Source organism: Podarcis erhardii (genome assembly GCF_964252035.2).
Source record: "Podarcis erhardii genome assembly, chromosome: 8".
Taxonomy (NCBI): Eukaryota; Metazoa; Chordata; class Lepidosauria; order Squamata; family Lacertidae; genus Podarcis; species Podarcis erhardii.
Genome location: NC_138499.1, coordinates 59,078,951 through 59,094,075, shown reverse-complemented (window position 1 = coordinate 59,094,075; position 15,125 = coordinate 59,078,951). Strand labels below are relative to the sequence as shown.

At 39.7% G+C, this 15,125-nt stretch overlaps 1 protein-coding gene across 1 annotated transcript in view; it reads left to right on the top strand.

The window, feature by feature from the left end:
- CARMIL1 (capping protein regulator and myosin 1 linker 1) overlaps nt 1-15,125 on the top strand; it is a 133,509-nt gene that overhangs the window by 43,054 nt on the left and 75,330 nt on the right. Inside the window, exons 3-6 of the mRNA XM_081873347.1 lie at nt 7,322-7,372; nt 10,920-10,979; nt 13,520-13,641; nt 14,965-15,062. Coding sequence (XP_081729473.1) covers nt 7,322-7,372; nt 10,920-10,979; nt 13,520-13,641; nt 14,965-15,062 — 331 coding nt within the window. The remainder of the gene's footprint in view (nt 1-7,321; nt 7,373-10,919; nt 10,980-13,519; nt 13,642-14,964; nt 15,063-15,125) is intronic.

Genomic DNA, 15,125 nt, shown 5'->3' with positions numbered 1-15,125 from the left:
TGATCAATTATGTGGGGTGGGGCTTACCTGAGGGCCCCCCCCCATTTTATTCAAGTTGGCACCCCTGCAGGTGATTACAGACTCTGGAAGGCCACCTTAGTCTAATCTTTCTTAAAGATGGATCTTCTCTCTAACAATCTCTTCACAGAATAATCTCGGCAATTCATGTGGAACATATATTCTAAAATGATGCTGGGGCTCAAACCTGTATTTTGTGATGCAGAACCGTTGCTTCAACCACAGACGCTGGGGCTTACTCAGAGTGGCTTGGATGCATGGTATAAGTCAAAAGCATAGTCATTTCCACATTTGCCTGGTGGAAATTTGCTGCGGCTGTATCCAGATTAACAGCCAGCGGAAGTTCCCCTTTGAATAAAAAGTACACCCAGCTGGATGTGGGAATGACTGCCCATTTGGCTGAAAGCGTTGCTTCACAGTTGAGAGAGAAGCTTGCTATGTAAATACTCTAAAGCAGTATTCATTCTTACTTCTCCCATTCATGGGTTGAAGCCTGTGCACCAATTGCATTGGTACTTGTTCTGCTTGCATGACAAGTTATCTAGGCTGAAATCCTGATCTCAGAGATGTTTGACAAAGTTCCATTCCATTTTAAATGGCAAAGGATCACAGTCTCTTTTTAAATTTGCACAGGCAGCCTACATTAGATTGGCACCAATGCCAGCAGCAGCCAAGTGCTTTTGTACTAAAGGTGCAAACCAATACAATCACTCTGGTAAGCAGATATGAAAGGCAAATCCTTAGTCTAGACAAAGCCTTAGTGTGTTTTCACCTTGGATTTGTGCCAAGGGGAAATGGGCAGGCATAAGCTAATTTATTTGAAAGATAGACATGGGTGATGAGAACTTTTTCTATCCCATTTAGGGGGGTGTTGAATAGGAGCAGTAGAATGAAATGTGATGTCTTTGGGTGATAGAGGAGGGTTAGCACAGACGTTCTTGTCACCTTCTGGAATTTTTAAAACTAGAATGACAACATGGGGTGAGGAGACAGTTTTCCACAAGTTGTAAACATGCTTGATTGAAATAGGTGGAGAAGCAGTCGTGTTGCTCCAAGGACAAATTGAGTTTCAAACTGCCACTCCAATCTTGATGCATAGATAATAAGAAATCACTTAATTAGAAATTATCCAATGCTAAGGACGCAAGTGAAAATGGCAGATGTGTCTCATCTAAAACAGACATGATGATAAAAACTAAAATAGTTCTGAAGTAAGTAAAATAAGATAGATATAGATTCAGGTAGGTAGCCGTGTTGGTTTGACGCAGTCAAAATAAATAAAAGAATTAAATTGTCCAGTAGCACCTTAGAGACCGGCTAAATTTGTTCTGGGTATAAGCTTTTGTGTGCAGGCAGAAGTGTGTTCTGAAGAAGTGTGCATGCACACGAAAGCTTATACCCAGAACAAATTTAGTTGGTCTCTAAGGTGCTACTGGACAATTTTTTAATTTATTAAGATAGATATAGGTAATACTCCAATGCAATTTCAATGAACCTTGAGTTTCAAGATTAGCAATGTAATCTAGGCATGTCCACTCAGAAGTAAAACTTATTATTGGGTAAGCATGTATAGAAGTCCTATTATAAGCCTCCAGTTGAAAACAGCACCTTTGTGACTTGCTCAGGAATAAAGAACCTCCTGGCACATAGCAAATGGTTCAAAGAGAACTTGCTGCAAGACAGACCCAAAAAAGAAAATAACAGAACACCACTAGTAATCACATACAGCTCCCAAGTTAAAACAGTTCAATGCATCATCAGAGATCTACAACCTCTCCTAGACAATGACAGTTCTCTTCTTCCAGCTCTGGGAGGAAGACCTTTCATTGCCTACAGACAGCCACCCAATCTTAAACAATTCCTCACCCACAATAATACAACAACCAGACTTAACATGGACAGTGGTACCAGATCCTGCAATAAACCCAGATGCCAACTTTGCTGCGACATACACCTGGACAACACCATTCCTGGCCCCAACAACATCAAACATACCATCTCAGGACTATTTAATTGCTCATCTTCTAACATTGTATATGCCAACAGTGCCCTTCAGCTCTCTATATTGGGCAAACAGGCCAAACCCTACGCCAAACAATAAATGGACATAAATCTGACATCAGAAATCACAAGAGAGAAACCAGTAGGAGAACACTTCAATCTCCCAGGACATTCTGTACAAAGCAGCTGTCTTATTACAAAAGAATTTCAGAAATACACTGGAAAGAGAAGTTGCTGAATTGCAACTTATTACCAAACTTAAAACCATGGAGAGACTGGTCTGAATAGAGACATTGGATTCTTATCTCATTATACAAGATAAAGCTATTTTTTGCCATCTCACCCTTTGCTTTTTCCTGTAAGACCAATTGCAGTCGTTAACAGTCGTCAACAGGTTTACCACACCTATCAGCCAATCACCCATTCCCACCACCCTTCTGAGTAATACCCCTCCCCACCCTCTCACTATATATAAGGGTCTGGTGATTTCTGTTTTAGTGTATCTGAAGAAGTGTGCATGCACACAGAAGCTCATACCAATAACAAACTTAATTGGTCTCTAAGGTGCTACTGGAAGGATTTTTAAAATTTTGGTTCAAAGATTGTACTGCTGTGTAGGAGAAAAACACGTGATTAAGAAAAGCATGTAAAAGTCAAAAGGAAAGGTAGTAAATTAGGAATTGAGGGGGGAGCTGAGTAATGTAATGTAAGGAAGCTGTGGTGCTACAGTGAAATGTATTGTTCTGACCATTACAGTTTTTATAGCATTACCAAAAGTGATAAGCGCATCGATAAATTTTATATGCATATGCTTTTTATTATGGCTTATTCAATGCATTGGGTTGTGTTGAAATGACATATGCATTGCCTTTAGTAAAACATTTGCAGGATTTTTTCACAACAGGAATGAAACTAATAATTAAGTTTTTTATTTTCTAGAAAATTGAAAAATGTAAGCATGCAATATATTTTTAAGATCTAAACTGAGAGTTCATGAAATGCAGGGGGAAGGGGTGGTAGTGCAAAACACAGCACAAGCCCTTTTCCAATTTCCCAGTGATTTTACTGGTTCTGAATTGCGCTATAAACTCCTATTCATGCTGCCTGTGACATCCCTATAGGCAATGAATTTTTAATTAATTAAACAATTTATATACTACGGTTGTGAGCGGTGTGTGGAGACTACAATACAGAAAAGGTAAAAAATCAGTTATTGCTATAAAATCAGACCTGTTAAAATGCCTGCTAGAATAAAAAAAAAGTCTTCATTGAGTGACAGGAGTTCAACAGGGAGAAGGCCTGTCTGACCTCAACCAGAACGGATTTCCATAAAATTAGGCCCACAGTACTGATCACTGGTGGATCATCCACCTGAACCACGAAGGACCACTAACAGTGACTCCCCCACAGACTTCACTGATCGGGCAGGGATATGAGAGATTAGGCAGTGCTTGAGGAATCCTGGACTCTAGTTAAGAGCCTTGCAAATTAATACAAGGACCTTGAACTCAGACCAGTGCAAGTATAGGTAGCCAGTGCAAGTTTTAAAGCACCGGGGTTCTAGCAATTATCTGTTCCCATCAACAGTCAGTTGCTATCCTCCAGACGTCTTCTGGAGGAGGCACACGAAGAAGGGCCTCAGAGGATGATCACAGGGTCCGGTTCAGTTCATATGAGGAGAGGCAGTACTTGAGGTATTGAGGTCCTGAGCTGTTAAAGGCTTTATAGGTCAAAACCAGCACTATGCATTGGCTCCAGAAACTAATTGGCAGCCAGTGCATTTGGGCCAGGATTGGGGCTATATGCTCAAACTGTCTCTCCCCCCTCCCTCTGTTTTCTCTCCATGCATAACAACTTTGTGAAAGGAGGGAGATAAGTTTGAAAGACTAAGTGGCCCAAGGTCAGCCATCAAGTTTCATGATTGAGTAGTGATTTGAACCCTGGTCGTCCAAGTCCTAGTCCAACACACTAACCACTGCACCATACTGGTTCTACATGCAAATGCACCCTAAAGCCATAATATATTTTAAAAATGAACAAGTAATGGCTCATGAAAAAAGGAACAATACATTAAAATAATTAACACACCAGAGTTTTTCAGAGGCTGGAAGACAGACAGTTTAGAGTTGATGTTGTTTAGAAAAATACACATCTAATTCACCAATGCAGTTTTTTAACGGTTACCATTAGTCTTGTACCTCAAGGGCAGTTTGAAGTTTCATTGTGTGATGTTAAGCAGCTGCCTGACTGACATTTGTTGCCTCATATAAGGTTGGCATCAATAAAATATGCCATTGTGCATGCAGGTCACAGCTCATTGTTATGTGCTTGCTGGTACCTATCCAAGTCACCTTCCAAATACTCCTGGGAGCATCTAAGGACGTTACTGCATTAATTTATCCCTATTCTGTTGTTTAAATACACACATGAGCAAAATATTTAAAATTAGTTAAAAGACCTATCAATTCAAATTATTGCAGAACATTGTATACACTGATAGACACTTGGCCATGATGCATTTATACAGTAAACTGTTTTTGTTGTGTTTCAGTTAGGTTTAATCTTAGGGGCTCAAATATTGCACATCATGATAGGAGTCACATGTTATCCTTGCTAAGCAGTAGCAGATCCTTGTTTAGCTATGAAACAAATTACAGCTGTGCGCAGAATAATGTTGATAACTTTTGTGATAAACAGTTACTGTAATAGTAAATTGCTTGTCCTACATTGAAGGAGATACAAAGATGCTGCTGGGAATTAGATGGGGAATTTGGTGGTTTGCCTCTGCTAAAGCAGTTGACTAATTGATTCAGATGTGTCTGAAACTAGGAGTCTTTGGTGTCTGTGGAGATCCTAATATTTTAACCACAGTTAAGGAATCACAAGCAGGATGATATGCTCGCCCCCCTTTCTTGCATGAAATCATACCTACGCCTACCCACTGTTAAAAGTTACATTACTGCTTATCTTAATCATGGATGGATAAAGCTACAGTTGCTAGGGTATGCTTTTAATTTGGGGATTTGAGACTAGCTTCAAAACATTGGTGAATACAGACAACCAAAATCATAGCATCTAGGAAAAAGGTAGTGTGTGTAATACAAGAGATGAACAATCAATTATTTTTACGTTATGATCATAGGTCATAGAATTGCAGAGTTTGAAGAGGCCATAACTCCCTGCAATTTAGGGATCTTTTGCCCAGGGTGGGGCTTCAACCCACAGCCCTGAGATTAAGAGTCTCATGCTCCACCAACTGAGCTATTCCTGGCCTTTAATAATGAGTAGACTCTCTTTCTGTGCCTCAGTTGACATATATCTATATCTCTATCTATCTATCCCCTCTTATCTTAGTTGACCACAGGTGGTCTGAATTTTATGTGAGTAGGTATGATTGATTACAATAAATACTTGATAAGATATGACTTACAAAGTGCAAAATAGGCCCCTTGATGCTGTTTCCTGTGTGATCCCTTAATAGTTGGCTAAAATTGACATATTTACATGGCTCTGAAAGTGACCAAGCCAAATTTTGGAATAGAACAGAATGAAGATTCTTTAGCATTAAAGGTTCTACAATGGTTTTCCATGAATCAATAAAAAACCACATACTGTCCATCCTTTCATGACAACCTAAAACGGTTGTTTTCATAGTTCTCTCAGACTGACTTAATTCTGTGGAAGGCAGTGTGTTGCTGTTAATAGAGCCATCTGGGAACAGGTCCAGTGTCAGCAGTTTATGCAACCTTGTGACAATGGAATAATCCTGAGGCTCATCCCATGAATGTAAAGCATGTGTGTTAAATCACTCCATAATCAGTTTTCCAATAGCTTCTCTGCAGAACTATATTTTTCATTGAAAGTTAATTAAAGTAGTTTGGAGGTATGGTATAACAACCTTCTGTCACTGAGCTCCACATATGCACCTTGTGGATTTCATAGTGGGTAAATTATCCATCCCTGCTTGAAAGGGATGGCCTGGGCCACTGTGATTCTTCCTTGTTTATGTCTGATGGGTTTGTTCCCCCTGCTGGAGAGAGCATGACATTGTCAGAGTGGAGCAGAATGTTCCCTCCTCAGTTTTAGCTATTGTAGCGTTGAATTCCTGCAGGGTGGGAACTTCATAGCAGCTGTTATTAAGGGATTTATCTTGCAGCAAGAAGAGTTGGTGCTGGGACTGGGTCTAAATTGGGTAAGTCTTCACATGTATGAGCACAGAGGATTGTGGGAGAGTTACTTTGTACAGCAGAGGATCCTGTGTCTAAAACTCATTTCAGTTGTTACTCACCTGAAGGTGGAGACTGTGTTGGAGAGGCAAGGTTATTCAACTGACTACCTCTTGATATGTTTGGCACCCTAAGATGCCTTCATGGCTGCCTTATTGCGGACATCAATTGTGCACATGACTGAGGGCAAGTTCAGTGGTCTTGCTCTGATCCCTTTCAATGCATGGAACTTTCCTTCTCATAACTAACATGTGACAGAGTCTTTGTACCATGCTCAGTTCTTGTGGATGACATGAATTCTTCTCTTTAAAAAAATAGTTAATCTATTTTTAATACATTACCATAATGAATAGCACTTACTGCTGGCATTGTAGTTAATCTTTTCATCTTGGAAATGTTGATACTACAATCCTGTTGTTCACTTTGAAGATTCTGCAAATGTTTTGATAATCCTGGGGTCTCATGGAAACCTAATTCTCCTTAGAGATTAATAGAAAAAAGGTATTTCAAGTTGTTGGTAAATGTGGAGGGACAATTTTTTTTTGCAGTTTGAAAACAAAATGCACTAGTAGCATTCAACATGGTATGGGAGCAAACTTTAATGTACCTGCTGAATATTCCCAGTAGCATCCAAGAAACTTGTCATATGACATCAACACTTTCATTGTTTCCCTGCATCATGAAAATGATGCCCAGGGCACAGTGAAGTCATCATATCTTTCAGGGAAGATGTGGGTCATTGGCCAACCACTTGCTCCCAGTAATGTCCAGTTAGACTCAAAGAAGGTCTGGTGGTGGGGTCTGTTATCATTCCAAGCATGTATAAGATTTAGTCAGTTGAAAATATCAGTGATGGAAGTATATTTTTTACAGTACTTACAAACCGTCAGATAAACGGCTGCTCACCTGTGCATGTTCATCTGGATGCCAATACCAACGAATTCACCGTGACTTGCATCCTGAGCAAAGATTGGTTTATAAAATTACCTGTTGGTAACAAGAGTTTATGTCATGCTGTAGACATTTATTTTAAAACAGCTAAACATTGACTTCAACTTTTGCTCTTTCCTTTGTAGGTGCTAACATCATGCCGGGCCTTTCTGTTAACTTCTCGTATTCCTACCAAGGTAAGGCATTTTTCAGTCCAGTAGCATGGTAAATTTCACTTTTTAAGTTAATGTTGTTCATGTGGGAGCTTCAGTGTTTATCAATTCAACGGAACACAACTGTCTGCACAACTTCAGACTTTAAAGGACTTGCTTCAAGGCTTTTTTTTTACAGAGTCCTTTTGCCTAGAAACAAAGCCAGGGCTACCTTTGTTTCAAAACTGCTGGATTTACTCTTTTCCTCCCACTTCTGAATCTCCAGTGGTGCTTCGCCAGCCCCCACAGACCCACTCTCAGGCTCCACCACTTTACCTACTTTTTCTCTTTCTCTCCCTGCTTCCCCTCCTTTCCCCAGAAACTCAGCCCTCCGCCCCAGAGGTCAGAGAATACAGACAGAGTAGCAGAGGCTGTTGGGAAATGGAGTCCTAAGAGATCACAGCCCTATTGCATTTAATTTAGCAGGAAAAGCTTTGTATTGCTGTGCTTTTTGTTGGGTTCTTTTAATTTTACATAGTGCCTAGTTTACCAAACTTTTTTAAAGGATGGATTTCCCCCCTTTTTTTTTTTTTTTTTTGCCTGTCCTTTTTGAACTTGTAAAGTAGCTGTCTGAGTATCCTGGAAGCCAATTTAGCATGCCATTACAATATTTTTTAACTCTTTGTATTAACACTCTAAACTATTGGCAAAGTAGATCTCTTAAAGGATCATCTGTAGTAGTAGTAGTAGTAGTAGTAGTAGTAGTAGTAATTAATTTTTTATACAGTGGTACCTTGGTAGTTGAACACCTTAGTTGTTGAACAAATCAGCTCCCAAACCCAGAAGTGAGTGTTCCAGTTTGCGAACTTTTTTTGGAAGCCAAATATCCTACTCACCTTCCATGGCTTCTGATTGGATGCAGGAAGCTCTTGTAGCCAATCAGAAACTGAACTCCTGGAACAGATTAAATTCGAGAACCAAGGTACGACTGTACTGCCCTTCATATGAAGATCACAGGATGGTTCACAGCGTAAAAGTACAAAATGAGAACACAAAAATGCATAATAAAACAAAAGCTATCCAATAACCGCCGTTTCACAAACACATATTGTTATTTTAAATCCAGATACATGATAAACTAGCCTCTACAATGGTTGTATATATTAGTTTTCTAAACTTGATTACCATGAATCGAAATGTGAATATTTGTATTAAATAATCTTTGGATTCACATTTTTCAACTGGATGTGGCATGGGGTTGTGTCTCAAACAAGAGTTGAAGTTCCTCCTCAGCTCATCTACATATATTTATGCAATTTATAAACAGGCCCATTGTCTAGTGCTATGTCTGCAGGTGAGTACTATAATGAATATCACTTATAGCTGGTTAAACCAGTGTTTCCCAACCTTTGGCCTCTAGCTGTTTTTGGACTACAACTCCCATCATCCTTAGCTAGCAAGACCCAGTGGTCAGGGATGATGGGAATTGTAGTCCATAAACAGCTGGAGACCAAAGGTTGGGAAACACTGGGTTAAACTACTCTGCAAGTATTAAGATAATTCCATCAAACAATCCTCTTTTTGGGTACATTATTCAATAAAATTTGTGAGGCGACAACTTCTGAAAACTTGATGCTTTTGAGACCTTGGTACAGACGTCTGATGGCATTAGTGCAATGCCCGGGCTTGTTGCTGCTGCCATCTTCACTGTGAGTGCTGGGACCTCCCCATCCTTCACCATCTTGACACAACAGGGGAGATCTATATAGAGACTCACCAAATAATTCGGTGGGTATCCCTTTCTCAACAGTATCATGGGTTTGATTTGTTCGGGCCAAAACCTGCTGCTGGGTTGAATCCCCCCCCCCCCCGAATTCATTGGCAATCTGAGTTGTATCTGCAGCTTAAAAACATGAATGTTATACAGCCTGCTGTGCCACATTACTTATTATCAGTGGAATAGTGTCTGCTGTTCTCTAGAGACCGAAATTGCATCTTATGACTTGTCTAACAGCATATTCCATGAAATGCTTTGATTCTCTTGACAATTGGAACTGATTGTCTTGGCAGAGGAAAGACTCCAGTGCTCTTTGCAGATGATGAATTTGTATCTGGAGATAATCGTTCATTCCATATGGACTCTGGCTAACATGATGTTGGCAGATGTCCTTGTTTCTGCTTTTATACAAAACAAATTCAGAAAGACTTACAAAATAAAACATGAGTGAAGCTTGATTTTCTCTTTCCTGAGAAAATATGTATGTATTCTCATATATATATATATATATATATATATATATATATATGAGAATATATATATATTCTCATACATACATATATATGCGCACATTTTAGTCACAGTTTAATTGTAGTATAGAAATATTAGTATAGTAATATTAATATGAAAGTTATAGTATAGTAATTTTACCCAAATTTGAATTCTCGTAAACATGCCAAATATTTTTGGTGTTACATTAGGAAGTATAAGAATATAGTCAAATACATTTAACACTGCTGAAAAAAATACCAGATCTCTTTTCCCCAAAAAAGAAAAGCTGAGCCACACAGAAAAATACGATCAATGCAAATTTGTTCTTTCAATCTGCAAATTAATACAGTTGCAGTAAGTTTTCTGCTGGAGGAGAGGTTCTGTTTCCCCTCCCCCGCTTGCTGTAAGATAGAAACTCTATCCCTTTTTAAAGGAATAAACACTCAACGCTGTTCATAAATAAACTTAGAACTTGCTTAACCAGTGCTTGCAATGAACAAATCTGGTTTAACAAATGAGTTCAAAAATCTTAGAACTATGCACGAAAGTAGTTCCCATAATTTCAAAGTGAACTAATTGTGAATTAAATTCATTTGGGGTAGAACTCCGAATGATTCATTATTAAGTTCATCTTCAGGCTCATTATCTTGCATGTGTTTTGTTCCTTAGACTAGTGGTTCCTGTTATGTACTGAAGTTCTCACCCTCGGCCAGCAGGGGGATACTGTAGATAGTTATGCAAATAAGGGATCGAAAGTGACGTTCAGTGATTGGATAGTTTTAGAAAATTGTTACAGTTACATTGTACTGGAGCTCTATATAAGCAGGCTGACTGAACCCTTCAGTTCAGTTCTGCTCTGGCCTGTGAATAAACAAGAGCTGTTTGAAGAATCGCTGTGTCGTCTGATATGTTCATCCACAACCTAACAGTTCCCAATTGGGGATTTGTGTAGCCCACCCAGGGGCTCCATGGAACCATTCACATAACAAAAACTACAATAGAGATACCAAAATTTTCAAAAGTAGGGGGTCCATGGTTTGGTTCTTGGAAAATAGAGGATCCATCATACTTAGCTAACTAGAAACCTCCTTAGATGAGTTGAGCCTTTAAGCTTAAAGTTCATAACTACCCTATTACTGTGCTGGCTAGGGCTGATGGCATTGTAGTCCAAAACAATGGGAAGGCACTAGCTAAGGACATGTGTTTTATTAATGGATACTTGGCTGGGTGCTCATTCTGTATAGAATAGTTTAATCTTTGCTTGGTGTGCTTTTACCGCTGTGTTTCGATATAAAGCGAAGTAATTTTCTGTTTGAATTACAGCTAGAACTAACTTTCAGCTACTTGGAAATCCAAGGAATCACCTGCAATAAACCAGGCCAGGTGAATATTTCAGTTATGAATATATTTAATGAAGCAGTAATCCTATATAGCAGATTAGAAATGTTCTAATTAGGCAGCTGTGCTCTCCCACCCCCGTTTTCCAATACTAATTTAGGTGAAAGCAATGGAGAAAGAAATGTGCATGGAATACCAGCCTTGTCTGAATTATGTTGATAATAGCTTATTACCGATTGGTGTTCCTCTGCTGACATAAGTGGAGGTTTCCAGCAGAGCCTTTTGCTGATGGAATAGGAATTGAAGCAATCTTGGGGTGTTCACTTCCCCTACCATATGTTCCAAAAATCTGCTCCAGAGGGTTCTGGGATCTTTTGGAGAACACCATGAGGAAGAGAAGGGAAGATTATGGTGGGCGGGCAGGGGGTAGGGAATTGCCAAAGATTGCCTTGATTGCTATTATACTAGAAGGGGTTGTGGGACTAAAGCGTCTTCTGTCAGCAAAGGCACACCAATTGGATACAGTTCTTTATTTGCAAGCAGGTGTAGATACTAAATTGGGGGCAGGGGATGAGTTTGTAACTTGGAGCACAATAAATCAGATTGACTTGGCTTTGTACTGAATGTATGTTTGCTTTCATAAAAGATTTTTTTTTGTGGGGGGGAATCCAATGTCACTTAATTCTTTCTTGGCAAAAATATGTTTGTGAATGCAGAATCTGAAAATATTGCATGAGTATTCCAGAAGGAGGAGACAGGAATTTATTTATTTATTTATTTATTTATTTGAATTTATATACCACCCTATACACAGAGGTCTCAACTTAGTCTGCAACTTGCAAAGCTTTCATGTAAAAATCCATGTGTTTGCATTCCCATACATCCTTTTCCCATGTGTTACCCTCTCAAAGAAAAGCATTGAGTCAGTTCAGATGTAATATATCTAAATGTGGTTTGACTGATGAGCCTATGTCTCGAGATACCCACACTTCCTTCATCCTACACACACACATACACACACACACACACACACACACACACACCAATTCCCTCCCTGGCTTCTTGCTTCATAGCAAATCATAGTTTGCTATGACATTTCTGGGCAAACCCAAGATTTTCACAAACCATAAACAAGATACCAAATTATGGTTTCTATTTATGGTGGTCTGCCATGTTCAGATGTAACAACAGACTAGGTTTGTCTCAAACCAGGAAGTCGGGAAGGGATCCATAGTGTACAAAGGAAGCAGGGAGTATTCAAGTTTCAGACCCTACACACAACCGTTACTTGTCAGTATGTTTAAAGTGGGGCACAGGATTAATTAGTAGAGAAGATGGAGTGTATCAATCTTCAAATATCTCTCTTGAAAGTGCTAGGACCATATTTCACTTGATATATTGGAGTGCCTACAGCCACATATACAAAAGTCAAAATTGGATCACATAGGCGCCAAACAATTCGATTCTAAAGTGGCCTATATAAATCCAATTGTTTACTTTTTTTTAGTAGTCTCTTTTTTAAAGTAAAGGTGTCACCAGTTTTTTCTGTGCCTATACATCAGATTGGCATAGTTTAGCACTGTTTTGTCCTGGAGGTTGAACAAAGAGTTTCTTACATACACACGTTTCACACGAGTGGGAAGGTATCAGTTGCGGTGATCTCTGCACATTCGTCTCTCTCAAGAGACTGGTGCAGTGATGTGCTGATACAGCCCCATTCTCAAATCCTCTGCTCAAGTCCTGCTTGTGGGTGTACAATGGGCATCTGGTTGGCCACTGTGAGAACAGGATGCTAGACTGAACAGACTTGAATGGGCTTTGGTTTGATGTACCAGGGCTGTTCTTGTGTTAGTTCCTTGCTAGGTTTGTAAGGAACTAACACAAGAATGGCCCTGGTACCTCAAACCAAAGCCCATTCAAGTCTACTCAGTCTAGCATCCTGTGTTAGTTCCTTGCTAGGTTTGTAAGATGGGACACGGGTGGCACTGTGGGTTAAACCACAGAGCCTAGGGCTTGCCGATCAGAAGGTCGGCGGTTCAAATCCCCGCAATGGGGTGAGCTCCCGTTGCTCAGTCCCTGCTCCTGCCAACCTAGCAGTTTGAAAGCACGCCAAAAAAAGGGCAAGTAGATTAATAGGTACTGCTCCGGCAGGAAGGTAAACGGCATTTCTGTGCGCTGCTCTGGTTCGCCAGAAGCGGCTTAGTCATGCTGGCCACATGACCCAGAAGCTGTACACCGGCTCCCTCGGCCAGTAAAACGAGATGAGCGCCGCAACCCCAGAGTCGTCCACGACTGGACCTAATGGTCAGGGGTCCCTTTACCTTTACCTTTAGGTTTGTAAGATGGCCAGGTGGTAACCACCACAATCAAGACTTTTTGATCTGATAACACCAACAGTATTGTTACAGCGCTGTTTCGGCATGAATATGCAGCTTTAGTGGTTGATGAAGCAAACACATTTCTAGGAACATAGATTATTACTTGGATTGGGGTTTTTTATGATAGTGTTATTAGATTTTCATCATAATATTTATTATTGAAATGGTATGCAGAAGAAACCTTTTTTCCCCTACTTCGTTATGCAGCTGATTGTAGAAACTGAGAAATGCAACATTTCTATGAAGTTGACTTCATCTGAAGATGTGCATGAAGTTTTGGCACATGTTGGAACATGCCTTAGGAGGATATTCCCTGGTCTGTCTCCTGTGTAGGTACTCATTGGGGAAACTGTAGCATATATTTGATATTCAATTAGTCAGCCAGATTCTCTTTATATTTGTGTATGTGTATGTGTATGTGTATGTGTATGTGTATGTGTATGTGTATGTGTATGTGTATGTGTATGTGTATGTGTGACCCCATCAGGATTCGGACATCCATGGCTTGAAGTGGGTTTCAGATTATGATTTGGAGACAAAAAGTGCAGTTTTAGCAGTAACCATAGTTTGCCCACTTTGGATATCACTCCAATCTATGGTTCCTGTGGACAAGCCTGCAGCATATACCTGATCAATAAATCATCACCAACAGTTTTTGTGACTGTTACATCCAAGTTACTGTGATCACAGGAATTGCAGAGAATTACTTCTGCAATCACTTGGTTGACACAATATACTTGACTGAGGACACTTCTCACATGGTTCAGTGTGTGGGTTGAACCAGCCCTTTGACCTAGCAGAGAGGTGTTCAACAACCACTTCACTCCAGGAAAGCTCTGATTGTTGCAAGTACCAATGTAATAAATCTGAAGTGTGATTAATGGGGGGGAAAGAAACCGAAAGCTTAACTTCTTCAATTTACCTTTATCTGCACTTAATGTAGATAAGTATAATAAATAAAGTAGCTGAAGGAGCACCTCTTGCCATTCCATCCCTCCTGTGTTTTAACTTTCCCATGAGGCCATATTCCAGCTGCTTTCCTTACGTAATCACAATAGGGAAAGGCTTTCTCTGTGATGGTGCCCTGGCTGTGGAATGCCCTCTCAGAAAGGAGTATCCCTGCTGTCTATTTTGCAATCTTTTCAGTACCAAGTTAAGATGTTTTTATGTATCCAAGTGTTTGAATTTACATAATCCCTCAGTCTGTTTTGTCATCTGTTGTCTTTTATTATGGTTATTTGTTTTATTTACCCACCCTTCCTCCCAAAGGAGACCAGGGCATTTACCCATCTGTTTGTGTGTGTCTCTGTGTGTGTGACGTTTAAAAACTGTTAAAAAATATAAAAGCAATAGAGCACATTGAGGCACATCATGTGCCTCAATAATTGTGGTTTATTGTATTAGGTTTTAATTAACTTATTATTTATATAGTTGTAATTGTTATGGAGGATGCCGTAGAAATGTTTTAAATTTATAAAGGGCTGAATTCAGCTACTTGGTTATGTTAGCAGAATCCAGAGCAACACATGGAAATGCTTGCACTGGCAGAACAATCTCCTTAGCACTACATACATTGAATTCCACCCAAATATGGGTAGGCTACATTTTCACCTGTGTTCTAATTCAGATGTGCATTTTCCTCTTGCATGCAGAAGGATAATGAAAAAAGTAATTATGGATCCGCCAGAAAGACTGGCTAATCTCCAGACATTGTGGGATAGCCAAACCGTGGCAGAGTTAGGACCATGTGGTGAGTGTGCATGTTTTTTTTTAGACTGAAATGTACAAAAGTATAATCGCCAGTGCTGGGAAA